Source organism: Schistocerca piceifrons, chromosome 2, assembly GCF_021461385.2.
Source record: "Schistocerca piceifrons isolate TAMUIC-IGC-003096 chromosome 2, iqSchPice1.1, whole genome shotgun sequence".
Taxonomy (NCBI): domain Eukaryota; kingdom Metazoa; phylum Arthropoda; class Insecta; order Orthoptera; family Acrididae; genus Schistocerca; species Schistocerca piceifrons.
In genome coordinates this window covers 100,274,302-100,293,790 of record NC_060139.1, presented here as the reverse complement: position 1 = coordinate 100,293,790, position 19,489 = coordinate 100,274,302, and the positions used below count along the sequence as shown (strand labels likewise).

General features: G+C 46.8%; 1 protein-coding gene across 1 annotated transcript in view; it reads left to right on the top strand.

Moving 5' to 3' along the window:
* LOC124777166 overlaps positions 1–19,489 on the top strand; it is a 686,524-nt gene that overhangs the window by 541,422 nt on the left and 125,613 nt on the right. The window contains exons 5-6 of the mRNA XM_047252473.1: positions 4,324–4,493; positions 10,595–10,766. Of these exons, the coding sequence (XP_047108429.1) occupies positions 4,324–4,493; positions 10,595–10,766 (342 nt within the window). The remainder of the gene's footprint in view (positions 1–4,323; positions 4,494–10,594; positions 10,767–19,489) is intronic.

The following is a 19,489-nucleotide window of genomic DNA, read 5'->3' as shown; positions in this document are numbered from 1 at the left end:
GTATGGCCATCGTGATCAAAATTCCCAACGGGCGTGTGCTATGTATGCTGCTCGGTATCCTGGACGACATCATCCAAGTGTCTGGATAGTTCGCCGGATAGTTACGTTATATAAGGAAACATGAAGTGTTCAGCCACATGTGAAACTTCAATCACGACCTGCAACAAATGATGATGCCCAAGTAGGTGTTTTAGCGGCTGTCGCGGCTAATCCGTAGATCAGTAGCAGACAAACTGGGCGAGAATCGGGAATCTCAAAAACGTCGGTGTTGAGAATGCTACATCAACATCGATTGCACCCGTACCATATTTCTATACACCAGGAATTGCATGGCGACGACTTTGAACGTCGTGTACAGTTCTGCCACTGGGCGCAAGAGAAATTGCGCGACGATGACAGATTTTTTGCGCGCGTTCTATTTAGCAACGGACCTTCATTCACTAACAGCGGTAACGTAAACCTGCATAATATGCACTGTTGGGCAACGGAAAATCCACGATCGCTGCGACAAGTGGAACATCATCGACCTTGGCTGGTTAATGTATCGTCCTGCATTGTGGGAGGAAGGATAATTGGCCACCGGCATTTTATCGATGGCAATCTAAATTGTGCAATGTATTCTGATTTCCTACGTAATGTTCTACCGATGTTACTACAAGATGTATCACTGCATGACAGAATGGCGATGCACTTCCGACATGATGGATGTCCGGCACATAGCTCGTGTGCGGTTGAAATGGTATTGAATAGCATATTTCATGACAGGTGGATTGGTCGTCGAAGCACCACACCACGGCCCGCAAGTTCACCGGATCTGACGTCCCCGGATTTCTTTCTGTGGGGAAAGTTGAAGGATATTTGCTATCGTGATCCACCGACAACGCCTGACAACACGCGTCAGCGCATTGTCAATGCATGAGCGAACATTACGGAAGGCGAACTACTCGCTGTTGAGAGGAATGTCGTTGCACGTATTGCCAAATGCATTGAGGTTGACGGACATCATTTTGAGCATTTATTGCATTAATGTGGTATTTACAGGTAATCACGCTGTAACAGCATGCGTTCTCAGAAATGATAAGTTCACAAAGGTACATGTATCACATTGGAACAGCCGAAGTAAATTGTTCAAACGTACCTACGTTCTGTATTTTAATTTAAAAAACCTACCTGTTACCAACTGTTCGTCTTAAATTGTGAGCCATATGTTTGTGACTATTACAGCGCCATCTATCACAAGGGAAAAAAGTGGTGCGACTAAAACATTCATATTTCTTTACGTACTACACGAATATGTAATAAAAAATGGGGGTTCCTATTTTCAAAAAACGCAGTTGATATCCGTTTGACCTATGGCAGCGCCATCTAGTGGGCCAACCATAACGCCATCTGGTTCCCCCCTTCACACATTTCGTTCTTTTTAGTTTTTTCGTTTGACGCCCATTTCGTGAGATATTTGGCCTGATCACGATCAATGGGCCACCCTGTATATCCTCCTCTGCTAGTGGTGCCACCTACCGTCTGTGAGTGGTTATTGCACATTGACATCGAACGTAGACGGTGGTCAAATTAGTGTGACCATGCACGTTCCTAATTTTTTCGGGGTTAAGAGACACTATGTGACAGCGAAACATTGTCATATAGAAAAGTTCTACTTAATTTCTGATTCATTTTGACACCAAAACGATATGCGTCACGGGAAAAGGTAAGCTGTAAATTAGACTTTCGGCTCAAACTATTCGGAACGCCGTGCTGGATCCCAACGGCCTCGTATCACTAGCAATCGAGATGACAGCCATCTTATTCGCATGGCTGTAACGGATCGTGCAGCTGCGTCTCGATCCCTGAGTCAACAGATGGGGACGTTTGCAAGACAACAACCATCTGCACGAACAGTTCGACGACGTTTGCAGCAGCATGGGCTGTCAGCTGGGAGACCATGGCTGCGGTTACCCTTGCCGACGCTGCATCACAGAAAGGAGGGCCTGCGATGGTGTACTCAACGACGAACCTGGGTGCACGAATGGCAAAACGTCATTTGTTCGGATGAATCCAGGTTCTGTTTACAGCATCATGATGGTCGCATCCGTGATTGGCGACATCGCGGTGAACGCACATTGGAAGCGTATATTCGTCCTCGCCATACTGGCGTATCACTCGGGGTAATGGTATTGGGTGCCATTGGTTACACGTCTCGGTAACCTCTCGTTCGAATTGACGGCACTTTGAACAGTGGACGTTACATTTCAGATGTGTTACGACCCGTGGCTCTACCCTTCATTCGATCCCTGCGAAACCCTACATCTCAGCAGGACAATGCACGACCGCATGTTGCACGTCCTGTACGGGCCTTTCTGGATACAGAAAATGTTCGACTGCTGCCCTGGCCAGCACATTCTTCAGATCTCTCACCAACTGAAAACGTCTGGTCAATGGTGACCGAGCTACTGGCTCGTCACAATACGACTGTCATACTCTTGATGAACTGTGGTATCGTGTTGAAGCTGCATGGGCAGCTGTACCTGTACACGCCATCCAAGCTCTGTTTGACTCAATGCCTAGGCGTATCAAGGCCGTTATTACGGCCCGAGGTGGTTGTTCTGGGTACTGATTTGTTAGGATCTATGCCCCCAAATTGCGTGAGAATGTAATCACATGTCAATTCTAGTATAATATATTTGTCCAATGAATACCCGTTTATCATCTGAATTTCATCTTGGTGTAGCAATTTTAATGGCCAGTAGTGTACATATCGCTAACTCATGACTTATCACCTCAGTGTACACTCCTGGAAATTGAAATAAGAACACCGTGAATTCATTGTCCCAGGAAGGGGAAACTTTATTGACACATTCCTGGGGTCAGATACATCACATGAACACACTGACAGAACCACAGGCACATAGACACAGGCAACAGAGCATGCACAATGTCGGCACTAGTACAGTGTATATCCACCTTTCGCAGCAATGCAGGCTGCTATTCTCCCATGGAGACGATCGTAGAGATGCTGGATGTAGTCCTGTGGAACGGCTTGCCATGCCATTTCCACCTGGCGCCTCAGTTGGACCAGCGTTCGTGCTGGACGTGCAGACCGCGTGAGACGACGCTTCATCCAGTCCCAAACATGCTCAATGGGGGACAGATCCGGAGATCTTGCTGGCCAGGGTAGTTGACTTACACCTTCTAGAGCACGTTGGGTGGCACGGGATACATGCGGACGTGCATTGTCCTGTTGGAACAGCAAGTTCCCTTGCCGGTCTAGGAATGGTAGAACGATGGGTTCGATGACGGTTTGGATGTACCGTGCACTATTCAGTGTCCCCTCGACGATCACCAGTGGTGTACGGCCAGTGTAGGAGATCGCTCCCCACACCATGATGCCGGGTGTTGGCCCTGTGTGCCTCGGTCGTATGCAGTCCTGATTGTGGCGCTCACCTGCACGGCGCCAAACACGCATACGACCATCATTGGCACCAAGGCAGAAGCGACTCTCATCGCTGAAGACGACACGTCTCCATTCGTCCCTCCATTCACGCCTGTCGCGACACCACTGGAGGCGGGCTGCACGATGTTGGGGCGTGAGCGGAAGACGGCCTAACGGTGTGCGGGACCGTAGCCCAGCTTCATAGAGACGGTTGCGAATGGTCCTCGCCGATACCCCAGGAGCAACAGTGTCCCTAATTTGCTGGGAAGTGGCGGTGCGGTCCCCTACGGCACTGCGTAGGATCCTACGGTCTTGGCGTGCATCCGTGCGTCGCTGCGGTCCGGTCCCAGGTCGACGGGCACGTGCACCTTCCGCCGACCACTGGCGACAACATCGATGTACTGTGGAGACCTCACGCTCCACGTGTTGAGCAATTCGGCGGTACGTCCACCCGGCCTCCCGCATGCCCACTATACGCCCTCGCTCAAAGTCCGTCAACTGCACATACGGTTCACGTCCACGCTGTCGCGGCATGCTACCAGTGTTAAAGACTGCGATGGAGCTCCGTATGCCACGGCAAACTGGCTGACACTGACGGCGGCGGTGCACAAATGCTGCGCAGCTAGCGCCATTCGACGGCCAACACCGCGGTTCCTGGTGTGTCCGCTGTGCCGTGCGTGTGATCATTGCTTGTACAGCCCTCTCGCAGTGTCCGGAGCAAGTGTGGTGGGTCTGACACACCGGTGTCAATGTGTTCTTTTTTCCATTTCCAGGAGTGTATTTGCTAATTCCGAAGTGGCATCGCCTCACTTGTTGTCTTGCAGTGTCTCAACACTTTACAGCGAATGCTACGAGCACAGTATAGTTCGCTGAAGTGTGAGGTGTTTGGTGTGCAGGGCGGTGCGCAGCTCGCGGGAGAGCTCCCGCCGCAGCAGGACCCGCCGGCTGTTCACGCTGTACTCCCTGTACGCGTGGGGCGTGCCCACCGTCATCACCGGCGTCGCCTACTACCTCAGCGCCACCGGCAGGATGTTCGGCCTCGGCCGCGTCTCCTGCTTCATCCAGCGTAAGTCCTAACTCCACCTACATCCTACTAATGCTTCAAAAATACTAACACGAACTATTTACACAAAAATGGAAAAACTGGTAGAAGCCGACCTCGTGGAAGATCTTTTTTGGATTCCGGAGAAAAGTAGTAACACGCGAACCAATACTGACCCTACGACTTATCTTAGACGATAGGTTAAGGAAAGGCAAACCTATGTTTACAGCATTTGTAGACTCAGAGAGACCTTTTGACAATGTTGACTTGAATACTCTCTTTGAAGTTCTGAAGGCAGCAGGCGTAAAATACAGGGAGCGAAAGGATACTTACAACTGGTACAAAAGCCAGACGGAAGTTACAAGAGTTGAGGGGCATGAAAAGGAAACAGTGGTTGAGAAAGGAGTGAAACAAGGTCGTAACCTATCCCCGATGTCATTCAGTCTGTACATCAAGCAAGCAGCAAAGGAAACCTAAGAAAAATTCGGAGCAGGAATTAAAGTCCAGGAAGAAAAGATAAAAACTTTGATGTTTGCCGATGACATTGTAATTTTCAGAGACAGCATAGGGCTTGGAAGTGCAGTTGAATGGAATGGACAATGTCTTGAAAGGAGGATATAAGAAGCTGAGGGAATGAGATTAGAAAACGAGACAAAGTAATGGCTGAGTTTTGCTATTTGGGTAGCAAAATAAATAATTATGGCCGAAGTAGAGAGGACATAAAATGTAGATTGGTAATGGCAAGAAAAGAGTTTCTGAAGAAGAGAAATTTGTTAACATGGAAGATATCCGGCTCCTGGACAACACAATGCACGCACGGTTTCATGCTTGTATGCAACATTCTGGCAGTTACATCCATTATTAACTTACAATCATTTCACATTTGTAATGGCTTATCTCGCGTTTAAATTAACCTCTGATCTTCCAAGGTTAATCGCTTACATATGTTAACTAGACAAATGTATTCCCAAAATTGTCTCTATATTAATTGTCTTTTGGTGTTGCGATTTTATTCTGTCAATCTATTTTCGTTTTCGTTTTTCATTTTATTTACTATTTACGTATTTTTTTCGAAGTGTTGGTTCTGATTAATTACTCACCTATGTACATCATGAGTTGTACGAAAAAAGTCTTCAAAATACAGCACAATAAATAAAATGCTTGTGCACTTGTTTGTGTTTTACTCGAAAAACTTGTAAGATGCAAGGACTATAAGAATTTTTAATATATTATAAAAAAACAATGCAGTGCCACTACAATATCTAAGCACACTTACAACTATGCACAGACTAACACGTCATTAGAAAAAAAATATCTGATATTTCGATAGTAACTCACATAATTTATAAATAACCGTTTAACTCTGGCAGTCACTGAGTCAGTTAGCTTCAGAAAGCGCTTTTACCACTTGTACTCTCAAGCCCTAAATTAATTGTACAAATGGTCAATGGGACGTGAAACTAGCTAACTAACTAAGTTTTGTTAATATAATTAATCTCATCACACTCTAGATGAATGCACCCGCTGATGGCAGTATGCTGCCGAAACACGTCGTGATGATAAATATTGTGAGGCGTTGGCCTTTTCTTGGCCGTCTCCAGACATTTTTTACTCTATGTGCAACTATATTACGTGTAAACAATTCAATTCCAGTTTTAATGGTGACATGAAACATGACTGGTTACGAGATTCGATGGGTGCTTTAGTTGATATCATCTTGATTACATACCTTCTTTAGCTTGTTTTTCTGTCTAACGTTTCTGCATATGGTTCGGTTCCTGGAGCTACTTGTGGGGTCCCCAGAAATCGCAGTTCTCACTGATCTGACGCAGAAGGGACTTCATTATTTCCTTCAGCTGGCGTCCTCCTGGCGAGATACGAAGAATCTGACGCTCAGCGGCCAATGGCTAAGTCGGTTATAGCCGAAACAGAAATGGACATTTTGTTCTAGCTTCGGCGAAACGCAGTTCTCACAACAGTGTACCTGAGCACGGGGGCAGGGCGAGGAAAGCCATCCCCGTTAGGTTAGCTGACCTCGAGAGCAAACAAACATTCTGCTGGGAGGCAGCGGGACACCACTCGCTAGCCAAAATAATATCGTCTCCAGCGTACTCTGGGGAATACAGACTCAGACTGTTCCATGAGGATGTAGACCCTTAAAATTTATCGTTCCTGTCTCCAGAAATTTTACGAGCAGGGCGAACGACTGCCACGCTCTGGGAATCGGGCCAGCCGGTTGCTGCTTCGTGCATAAGGTGCTGATTGGCTAGTCCAAAGTTAACACTTGGTGGGAGGCAAAGGTTCATGATAATTTGCAGCAACTGAATGGCGTTTCGGGGCTGCCCTACGATTGCCCGCGAGGGAGAAACGTGAGCGTTGCCCCAAGTTTAGACCGTAAGCCAGAGACAGGAGGACTGGACAATAGTATTCCGGGGACGGCAAGTGAATTGGCCGTTAGTGTTTTGAGTCTTAAAGTTTTTCATCCGCAAGGGCGTCGGCTACAATGGCGCGCGCAGTCTGCAAGCATCGCCACCATAGCTGGCAGTCCTGTCCACACCTAATGCGTCACTCCGGCAGAGCTCAGCGGCGCATCGTCGGCCGCCACGCACGTACTCCAACGGTCGTAAGACGGCACTACAATGCGAGAGACTGGCGCAGAAGCGAGGAATAATTCGGAGGGGGATGTTTTTGATAGAACGGTTGAATTCACGGTGATTCCTGGTATCTGTGCAGTGTGCAAATTAAGGGGCGCAGCACGAGCATTCTTATTCTACACTCACGCTCATAAATTAAGGATAATTGCAGAATGTGGTGCCACACAACGTGGCACTGCACAAAACTGGCGCTAATAGCATAGGCACATAGGGAACGCACACAACACAGATCTGTAAGTCCACGGTATTGGTGATAAGTTGAGAAAACCGTCCCGAAAAACATGTGCTTCATAACGTCACTGTTTCCTGCGCATGTACCCCGACATCAGTATGGGATATAATCACCATGCACACGTATACAGACCGCACAACCGGGTTGGCATACTCAGGATCAGGTGGTCGAGCAGCTGCTGGGGTATAGGCTCCCGTTCTTGCACCAGTGCCTGTCGGACCTCCTGAAGTGTCCTAGGGGTTTGAAGACGCGTAGCGATACGTCGACCGAGAGCATCGACGGGGTTTGGGTCTGGAGGACAGGCAGGCCACTCCATTCGATTGATATTTTCTGTTTCAAAGTACTCCTCCACGATGGCAGCTCGGTAGTGCCATGGGTTATCATCCATCAGGTGGAAGGTGGGACCCACTGCACCCCTGAAAAGGCGGACACACTGGTGCAAAATGATGTCCCGATACACCTGACCTGTTACAGTTCCTCTGTGAAACACATGCAGGGATGTAAGTGCACCAATCATAATACTACCCCACACCATCAAACCACGACCTTCATACAGGTCCCTTTCAAGGACATTATGGGGTTGGTATCTGGTTCCTGGTTCACGCCAGATGAAAACCCGGCGAGAATCACTGTTAGCACTACGCCTGGACTCGTCCGTGTACATAACCTGGGACCACTGTTCCGATGACCATGTACTGTGTTCTTGACACCCGGCTTTACGGGCTCTCCTGTGACCAGGGGTCAGTGGAATGCGCCTTGCAGGTCTCCGGGCGAATAAATCATGTCTGTTCAGTCGTCTGTAACTGTGTGTCTGGAGACAACAGTTCCAGTGGCTGCGGCAAGGTCCCGAGCGAGGATACCTGCAGTAATCCGTGGCCGTCTGCTGGCACTGATGGTGAGATATCGGTCTTCTTGTGGTGTTGTACACTGTGGAAGTTCCATACTGTAGATCCTAGACACGTTTCCTATCTGCTGGAATCGTTGCCATAATCTTGAGATTACACATCGTGGCACACGGAGGGCCCGTGCTACGACCTGCCGTGTTTGACCAGCCTCCAGTCGCTCTAGTATTCTACCCTCATAACATCATCAATTCTTTGAGCTATTTTCAACACACAGTCACCTTTAGCAAGTCTGGAAACGTATTCACACTTACTCGCTTCACCGTACTCTGACGTGCACCAACACACCTCTGCGTATGTGGACTGCTGCCAGCGCCACCGTGCGACAACCGCAGGTCAAATGCACGGCATGGTCGTACCCCGAGGTGATTTAAACCCGCAAACCGCCCACCAGAGCTTTGCTTCATCATGTATCAGCATTATCCTTAATTTATGAGGATGAATGTATTTCTTTACTTCTGAGGATAACGGGTCGAATAATCACTGATGTTATTAATTAATAGTGGAGATGATAAACGTCGATGTCCTCCTTTTTCATAACATCCCGATTGTCAGCATTGCCCATTCTTTTCTTGTACTCAGTTGACAATTTATAAACTTTAATGCAGTGCCGCTGGTTTAGTGGCTGACATTTGGATATTAATTGTCCAGCGACTTCCGCTGGTGATGGGTCTGTATTATTCTGTATTAATTCATTTTTCTTTCATTGTCAGATCATTAATTTCACTTATTGTCTCATTGAATAAATTACATCTTGCCAGATCTACACTACAGGACATTAAAATTGCTACACCACGAAGATGACGTACTACAGACGCGAAATTTAACCGACAGGTAGAAGATGCTGTGATATGCAAATGATTAGCTTTTCAGAGAGTTCACACAAGGTTGGCGCCGGTGGCGACACCTACAACGTGCTGACATGAGGAAAGTTTCCAACCGATTTCTCATACACAAACAGCAGTTGACCGGCGTTGCCTGGTGAAGCGTTGTTTTTATGCCTCATGTAAGGAGGAGAAATGCGTGCCATCACGCTTCAGACTTTGACAAAGATCGGATTGTACCCTATCGCGATTGCGGTTTATGGTATCGCGACATTGCTGCTCGCGTTGGTCGAGATCCAATGACTGTTAGCAGAATATGGAATCGCTGGGTTCAGGAGGGTAATACGGAGCGCCGTGCTGGATCCAAACGGCCTCGTATCACTAGCAGTCGAGATGACAGGCATCTTATCCACATGGCTGTAACGGATCGTGCAGCCACCTCTTGATCCCTGAGTCAACAGATGGCGACGTTTGCAAGACAACAACCATCTGCACGAACAGTTCGACGTCGTTTGCAGCAGCGTGGACTATCAGCTCGGAGATCATGGCTGCGGTTTACCCTTGACGCTGCATCACAGACAGGAGCGACTGCGACGGTGTACTCAACGACCGAATGGCAAAACGTCATTTTTTCGGATGAATCCAGGTTCTGTTTACAGCATTATGATGGTCACATCCGTGTTTGGCGACATCGCGGTGAACGCACATTCGAAGCGTGTATTCGTCATCGCCATACTGGCGTATCACCCGGCATGATGATATGGGGCGCCATTGGTTACACGTCTCGGTCACCTCTTGTTCGCATTGACGGCACTCTGAACAGTCGACGTTACATTTCAGATGTCTTACGACCCAAGGCTCTACCCTTCATTCGATCCCTGCGATACCCTACATTTCAGCAGGATTATGCACGACCGTAAGTTGCACGTCCTGTACGGCCCTTTCTGGATACAGAAAATGTTCGACTGCTGCCCTGGCCAGCACATTCTCCAGATCTCTGACCAACCGAAAACGTCTGGTCAATGGTGGCCGAGCAACTGGCTCGTCACAGTACGCTAGTCATTACTCTTGATGAACTGTGGTATCGTGTTGAAGCTGCATGGGCAGCTGTACCTGTACACACCATCCAAGCTCTGTTTGACTCAATGCCCAGGCGTATCAAGGCCATTATTACGGCCAGAGGTGGTTGTTCTGGGTACTGATTTCTCAGGATCTATGTACCCAAATTGCGTGAAAATGTAATCACATGTCAGTTCTAGTATAATATATTTGTCCAATGAATACCAGTTTATCATCTGCATTTCTTCTTGGTGTAGCAATTGTAATCGCCAGTAGTGTATTTATTAGCACCGCATGTTTCGGCAGGACGTTGCCATCATCAGGTGACCTCAACCAATCCCATACAGCGTGGATAAATTTAAGGAACGTAATACTGCCTTGTCATACTGTTTGCCATCTGAAGCACGTGTTCCCATTTCTGAGCCTACGTGACGGATGGCGTGTGTGTCCGCAGAGGGCAGGACGGAGTACCTGGAGGTGTTCTCGGCGCCGGTGGGCGCGCAGCTGCTGGTGAACGTGGTGCTGTTCGCGCTGACGGCGCGCTGCTGCTGGCGCGTCAAGGCCGACCTGGAGCGCATGGCGCCCGCCGCGCCCACCAAGAGGAAGTACCGCGCGGATCTCGCCAAGTACGTACGCAGCCCAAGCGCCTCCTTCTCATTCACAAACCCTCAGAGCCCAGAAGTTGAATGGTGGCGTTGTGGTCATCGCTCTGAGGGCCGGTTTCATGAAGCACTCCCGAGCAAACCTCCGCATAACCACTGCATACCCCATCCTTTTGTATCTGCATTCTGCGTTCATGCCCCAGTCTCCTTCTACAGTTTTCACTCCCTACACTGTGTTCCTTTACCAAATTAGCTACTCCTTACGGCCTCAGGATGCATCCCACGACTGACCTGTTGCATTCAAGTTGTGGCATAAACCTCCTTTCTCCCCAATTTGAATCATTTGTTATCTGATCAACCCATCTACTTTACAGTAATCTTATGAACGAGGGGCGTTCGGTACGGAATGCAAAATTTTTTTTTTTCGGCCAGTTTCGTTTGTGAAATGAGGAATTTATTGTGGGACACGTGGAATATTTCTGCTTCAGCCCCCATAGTTTCGTAAAGTTCTGATTGGTGGCAGCGCTACACGTAGCCTTCAGAATGGCTGACTTTGAGTTTCTTCTGACGGTAAACCAAACCACCGAACAAAAACACGGTGAATCGTCGGATGAGGCGTCTGTCATAATCGCAACGAGGTGACGCAAACCTGACCGATCTCCCACGAGCCGGGGTGCCTCACACAGCTGTGATTCCCACAACGTTGAAACGTGTGGACACTCTCATTCGAGGTGATCGACGCATCACAAATACCTCGCTGCACAACTGGACGTCTCTGTTGGTGGTGCACCCAAGAGGAGCTCACAAAACTGCACTGAACTTTTCTTCCTCGCCATTCTACAGTCCGGATATCGGACATTCCGACTTCCATCTGTTTGGCCCAATGAAGGATGCACTCTGCGGGAAGCTGTACGTGGATGATGGGAAGGATACTGATGCAGCGGGACTTTGGCTCCGACGTCGACCAGTAGATGGTTGGTTGGTTGTTTTGGGGAAGGAGACCAGACAGCGAGGTCATCGGTCTCATCAGATTAGGGAAGGACGGGGAAGGAAGTCGGCCGTGCCCTTTGAAAGGAACCATCCCGGCATTTGCCTGGAGCGATTTAGTGAAATCACGGAAAACCTAAATCAGGATGGCCGGACGCGGGATTGAACCTGTAGTGTTGGCAGAAGAGCCAACACTGTGTTTCTAGAGGAGGCCGAAATGCACGCGTTTAATGACATGCTGACTGGCGTGAGGTCTGGAACAGGACAATATCTTGAGAATTGCAAATAAAGTACGTAGATGATGTAGTACTTAACTTTAATCCACAATTGTAGAACATCTCTCTTGATGATACATGCTTCACATAATAAATATCAATTGAATACGGCGCCTTGCTAGGTCGTAGCAAATGACGTAGCTGAAGGCTATGCTAACTATCGTCTCGGCAAATGAGAGCGTAGTTGTCAGTGAACCTTTCCTTGCAAAGTCGGCTGTACAACTGGGGCGAGTGCTAGGAAGTCTCTCTAGACCTGCCGTGTGGTGGCGCTCGGTCTGCTATCACTGACAGTGGCGACACGCGGGTCCGGCGTATACTAATGGACCGCGGCCGATTTAAAGGCTACCACCTAGCAAGTGTGGTGTCTGGCGGTGACACCACAGAACCGTCGTCCTCCCGAATGCGAGTCCAGTGTCTAACCACTGCGCCACCTCGCTCGGTGCGACCAGTAGAGTGATACCATGTAAGGTGGATCGAGGCCGTCGTATTGAAAGGAGATTATGTTGAAAAATAGGGTTTTCTAGCCTAAAGAGTAGGCAATAATATGGTAATTGGAATGGGTGTATTGGAATCCACAATAAAACTAAACTGCTAAAAAAATGTGTTGCATTGCTTATGGAACGCACCTCGTAAAACCAAATTTAAAAAGCTTCTCTTCTTATCTTATCTCAGAATAAAGCGTCTATACGAAGCAGTGTTTTAGTAAATGACGTACGTTCGTAACGGTATTAATCTGTTCCTTTTCTTGCCCACTCGCGGACAGTATTCGAAAAGAACGTTTACACGTTTTAGTAAGAATTCTTCTCTCTCTTACTTTATTCTGAGGGATCTTTATGTTTAATCTGTTCTTGTGACAAACTCAAACAGGTTAGCAACATTCTCTAGAGGAATCAGAGTGGAATCCATATGATCCCGTTGTGTGCAGCAACCATTGAATATAGACGCCGGAGAAAAGAACAGCAATCGATCGCGAAATCCATCGTTTTATTAAAAGCAGCTCTAGATTTCGACTACTACATAGTCATCTTCAGCGTACACAACAAAAGATGACATTAGTCCAATGTGCCACGTAGTAAACAATATTGGTTGATGTAGAGCACACAGAAATCTAGCATGCTTTGGACAGACGTCAACTGTTGCTATATACACTGAAGATGACTATGTAATGTTTTAAATCTAGAGCTGCTGTAATAAAACGGCGGATTTCGTGATCGATTGCTGCTCTTTTCTCCATTGTCTATTCACCAGACTCTTGTGTCTTTGAATCTGCTCTACACTTTTCCCTAATTTTCTCATTTAATGTAAGTTGGTCATTTACTGGTACCAGTGCTGTACCCTAAAGCTGACATATTGCCTCCTCTACTATAGTTAGGTCTCTTATAGAGGCATGTATTCACCAATCTTTTCGAGAACAGGAAAGAAAGTAAATTTTGATATTAGCAGGTACCGTTGCAGTGGTACGTAAAGCACTCACCAGCACTTCATCGAATTGAAGTGTTTATTGAATTCCACGTCCGGAAACGTCACTGGCAAAATTATCATGGAGGTAGTTCTTGTCTAGGATATATTTAGCTGACACTTATCTGTAATTACCATTAGAAGCAAAATCAAAACTTTTTATGGTAATCAATATATTAGACTACCTTTTTATGTGCAAGTACTTCCACAATGTTACACAAATACTTAGAGTGGCTTATACAGGGACTACCACAGGCTGTGAACTATCTGGATGACGTCATGATCGTCACTGGGTCCATCCAGGAGCAACACATCCGAAATTTTAATTTAATAAACTTAGTGAGTAAAATTAAACGTAGTTCTTTTCGTAAAAGCTTTCATATACTGCCATATACTGACCAAAAATGTTCTGAGCCCCACGTCAGCCTACATTGAAGGACAATATCCCTGCGATGAGAGTTCGTGAAGATAAAAAAGTGTGTGAAGTCTTCTTCGTGCCTAGACACATTTACGCCAATAGATGTTTCGCTACTCGGGATAGGCGCTATGCTGTCACGCAAGCCACCCGACGGCAAAGAACAACTGAATTCATATGTGTCTAACAATGGTACATGTGAGTTATATCGAAATGGAAAAGGGGCCACCGGCTGTTATTTATGGTAACAGTATCAATAAATTCCGTGTTTTCTTACACAACAAAATTCCACCAAACCACAGGTGACAAGCAGTTAATTTCGCTTTTCGACTCCGAAGCGAACCTATTTAATAAGACAGGACAACAGTTTCTCCAGCCAGTGGTCTTTCTGAGCAGTCACCACTCAATAGGTCAATGTCCACGACCTGCCGCATGTACTAATGCGTCCTGATCATGAGTTCAAACCGAGCGAGGTGGCGCAGTGTTTAGCACACTGGACTCGCATTCGGGAGGACGACGGTTCCATCCCGTCTCCGGCTATCCTGATTTAGATTTTCCGTGATTTCCCTAAATCTTTTCAGGCAAATGCCGGGATGGTTCCTTTGAAAGGGCACGGCCGATTTCCTTCCCAATCCTTCCGTAACACGAGCTTGCGCTCCGTCTCTAATGACCTCGTTGTCGACGGGACGTTAAACACTAACTACCACCACCACCACCATGAGTTCAATGAGCAAGAGGCATTCTGTTTTCATCTCGATTAAAACATTAGTGTCAAGACAGACCAACAGATATGGCAAAATTGAAGTCCTGTGCTATTATTAATACATAGGATCCAGTGTCAATCACAGAAAAAAACCTCCTGGGTATCCTGCCATTTAATCTCATAAAATACTTGAAATACTAAAATACTACGCCCTCAGAAAGTTCGCTGTAAGACGACCGAAACGTCGTTTATTTTAGGATTTTAAGATCCTCTGTTATTGTTAGCTCAGAAACACGGAGAGATACAATATATCCTGTCGCCGTTTCTTTCTTTTCCTACATTGCGACGTATTTATCACTAATCTTTCAGCCACGCGCATTAAGTGCACGTGTTTACTGTCCGTGACCGTAATGGGAGTATGTAGAGTGCAGCGTCATGTTTGTGTTGCCGATTGCTAAGATACACAAGAAGAGGGCGAAAGCTGCTGCCGATACAAAGACTAACTCTTCTCAAATGATTCCGAGAACACCGTTATACGTAACATCGCCATGTCTTCTATATCCAGTCTTGCGAAAATATTTGCTGTTTAACGTAAGTCATTAATTCAGTGTCTGGAGACCAATAATTCTGGGAATGAGAAACTTTACGCCATCGACTCTTCTCCCCTCGCAGACCACATAGTGACTATCACTGGGTCCAGGTAACAGGACGTAAAGTGACCATCGTCGGATCGAGTGTCAGGACAAAAGCATGAAATATGCAGTTATATGCGGTTTATTCCCATGATCTTATAAACAGTGCAATAATGACTGACCTATGCGATTCGCGTTTCAAAAAAATTCCAATAACGTTCAGCAGTTTCGAATGTTGTTACTTCTCCTTTCATAGTTACATCTAGACCAATATCCTTAGCAGTAGGCGTCCACTGTCCTTGGTGATTGACAACTTTGACTTTTGCTTTCAAGACGTCTGTAATTCGAGGCTCGTTTGCACAGCCTCTTCCTGAAGCCGTCATTAAGTCTTAACTTCCTGCTATGCGATGCATCCTCGAACTGCAGTCTAGCTGTGCGATGCCTCAAAGAAATTCGAAAATCATGCAAAGGAATTAGTAGCAAGTTAAAGTTTTGACCCGATTCGTCAGGTTTGTGCGGATGGCTCAGCGTTCAAGAGTACTGGTCACGTAATACAGCCATCCCGCCTTGAGTCTCGGCCTAGCAAGCAGGTCTTTACAAATGATTAACCGGTTAGCTTGATTTATCGCACAGAGGTGTCGGAAGTGTATCGACAGTACTCCAAGAGTTGTTCCCACAGTCCATGCTTGGGTCGAAGAGATTAAAGTCGCTGCATTTTCTTTTTTTACCTCCAGCATAATGTAAATCAGTCTCTAAAAGCTGTCGCATTGACCTTTTCCTGGGAGGTGGGGGGGAGGGGGGAGGGGGGGGGGGAGGCGGGATGAAGGAGAACTAATGCTCAATCTTTCAGTTAATGGAGAAGTTTTCACAAATATTTTTAAAACCTTTTTACGGATTCGTTTGGTGACTTGTGGCGCAATTCAAGTTTCCCTACCGGCTCGAACCTTTCCTGGTATTTTTTTTTTTTTTCTAATTAGAGCACACTAGACATTTGCGTGACTGTGCGTTTTACGAAGACACTCATGGCTCTCTCTTGGATGCCATTTGGGATTCGCCTTTAATTAAGAGAGAGCTGGACTGAGAGGAGATAAGCAATAGTGGAACTAGCAGGGGAGCCTTAATACGACTGCGTCGTCGAATTCAGGGAAATCCCCAGGCAACCGTACCGTGCCGTGAAGGGGAAGTCCCCCTGCAGTGCTCTACGGTAGCAGAACAGGCGTCCTCAATACTGGGTAGAAACGGTAAATGTCGTTCGTTAGCTAACGATGCTTCACTGTAAGATTGATAGCTATTCAACTGTCCAAGTACTGTAAACGATGTCTGTACTATGACTTCGCGCTGAGCTTTCCTAGATCATCCCTAACAACAGTCCATAACCGAGCCGGTTCAGACGCCCCAGACACTGGACAGTGGTGTCACTTGCCTAAAATACATGGTCTGGTTCATGTATAGTAATAAGAGAAAGTACGATAGCTAATTTTATTGTGGTGAAGAGACTACTTCAGTTCCGAGTACACTAGTTACAAAATTTAATCTTACACTAACTGAGTACCAGGCGTTGACCTGCTATGTATTTATTCCAGTTCTATCAGCCCATTCCCTCCTCCCGCTCTCTCTCTATCTATCTCCTCTGCCCTCCTCTCTGTCCAATTCCTTCTTGTCCCTTTCTCTCTGTCGACCTGCTCCAACCCCACACTCTGTCAACCTCTTCCTGCTCCTCTGTCTACCCATCTGCTACTCTCCTCCTCTTCCCTTTCTATGTTCATCCCCTCTTCACCCTCTCTCCGTCAGTCTCTTCCTCTACCCTTTCTCTGTCCATCTACTGCTCCTCCTCCTGCTGTGCACCTCCTCCTTCCCTCACACGTCCTGAAACAGTATTAAATAAATGAAGTTCAGCCGTCTACTGCTATATCCTAAAGATGCATTTTACTGCATTGTACGAAAGATGTATTTAGCTACAATGTACATTCATGTGGCTGTCGTAATGTACCTTATCGAATAGCTTATTGGACGATTTGATAATGAGCTTAGGCTCAAAGCTAGTCATAAAGTAACAAAGAAAATTAATATTGTAACTTCGACAGTTTTCTGCAATTTATTTCATAACTCGGTTAACCAGAATAGTTGCAGAAGTCATGACTTCCAAAATGTTATAAATTAGTAGCTGAAGAAGATGTTACGCTGTCTCCTGATAATGATGAACATTTTTTCCAGTATGCTTACGTAACGTCAAAATTTCGATATTATTTGTGGTTATGGTAAGTTCCTGTGGGACCAAACTGCTGAGGTCAACGATACCTAGGCCTTTAGTTCGGGCGGGGGTGAGGGGGGGGGGGGGGGGGAGCCATCAGTCTTCTGATTGGTTTGATGCGGCCCGCTACGAATTCCTCTAGGCTTACACACTACTTAACCTAACTTAAACTAACTTACGCTAAGGACAACACACGCACCCATGCCCGAGGGAGGACTCGAACCTCCGACGATGTCATTTGTGTTTAACCATAGCGAACTACATCTACATCTACATCTGCATACATACGCCGCAATCCACCATAGGTGCGTGTCGGAGAGCATCTTCTCTCCCTGTTCCACACCCAAACAGAACGAGGGAAAAATGAATGCCTATATGCCTCTGTACGAGCCCTAATCTCTCTTATCTTATCTTTGTGGTCTTTCCGCGAAATATAAGTTGGCGGCAGTAAAATTGTACTGCAGTCAGCCTCAAATGCTGGTTCTCTAAATTTCCTCAGTAGCGATTCACGAAAAGAACGCCTCCTTTCCTCTAGAGACTCCCACCCGAGTTCCTGAAGCATTTCCGTAACACTCGCGTGATGATCAAACCTACCAGTAACAAATCTAGCAGCCCGCCTCTGAATTGCTTCTATGTCCTCCCTCAATCCGACCTGATAGGGATCCCAAACGCTCGAGCAGTACTCGAGAATACGTCGTATTAGCGTTTTATAAGCGGTCTCCTTTACAGATGAACGACATCTTCCCAAAATTCTACCAATGAACCGAAGACGACTATCCGCCTTCCCCACAACTGCCATTGCATGCTTGTCCCACTTCATATCGCTCTGAAATGTTACGCCCAAATATTTAATCGACGTGACTGTGTCAAGCGCTACACTACTAATGGAGTATTCAAACATTACAGCATTCTTTTTCCTATTGATCTGCATTAATTTACATTTATCTATATTTAGAGTTAGCTGCCATTCTTTACACCAATCACAAATCCTGTCCAAGTAATCTTGTATCCTCCTACAGTCACTCAACGACGACACCTTCCCGTACATCACAGCATCATCAGCAAACAGCCGCACATTGCTATCTACCCTATCCAAAAGATCATTTATGTAGATAGAAAACAACAGCGGACCTACCACACTTCCCTGGGGCGCTCCAGATGATACCCTCACCTCCGATGAACACTCACCATCGAGGACAACGTACTGGGTTCTATTACTTAAGAAGTCTTCGAGCCACTCATATACTTGGGAACCAGTCCCATATGCTCGTACCTTAGTTAGGAGTCTGCAGCGGGGCACCGAGTCAAACGCTTTCCGGAAGTCAAGAAATATGGCATCCGTCTGATACTAGGTCTGATACTAGGTCAGCTGTAGGCAAATACAAGATGTAGGAAGGAGGGAAGACGACGGTTTCACGTCCGGTCGACATCGAGGTCATTAGAGACGGCGGACAAGCTCGGAATGTTTCAAGGACGAGTACGGAATTCCGCCGCGCCCTTTCAAAGGAATCATCTCGGCATTTGCCTGAAGCGATTTGGGAATATCACGGAAAACCTAAACCTGGATGACTGGACGCGGATTTGAACCCTCGTCGTTCCGGATGCGTCACCTCGGTCCGTAATGCAAGGGCTGAAGCATTTAACGTTGGTTTCGCAAATGACCCACAAAAAAATGGTTCAAATGGCTCTGAGCACTATGGGACTTAACTTCTGAAGTCATCAGTCCCCTAGAACTTAGAACAACTTAAACCTAACTAACCTAAGGACATCACATACATCCATGCCCGAGGCAAGATTCGAACCTGCGACCGTAGCGGGGGCGCGGCTCCAGACTGTAGCGCCTAGAACCGCTCGGCCACCCGAGCCGGCTCAAATGACCCACCTTCGCGACAGCTGAATAGCGTACATCACGAATGCTGAAGAAAATAATTAGGAGGTTCTTTGCATCATTCATCTCCAATTTAGGCAATCTGTTGATGAAGAGTACTGCCATACCCGCAAGATATATCCAGGCCCAGTAAAAATC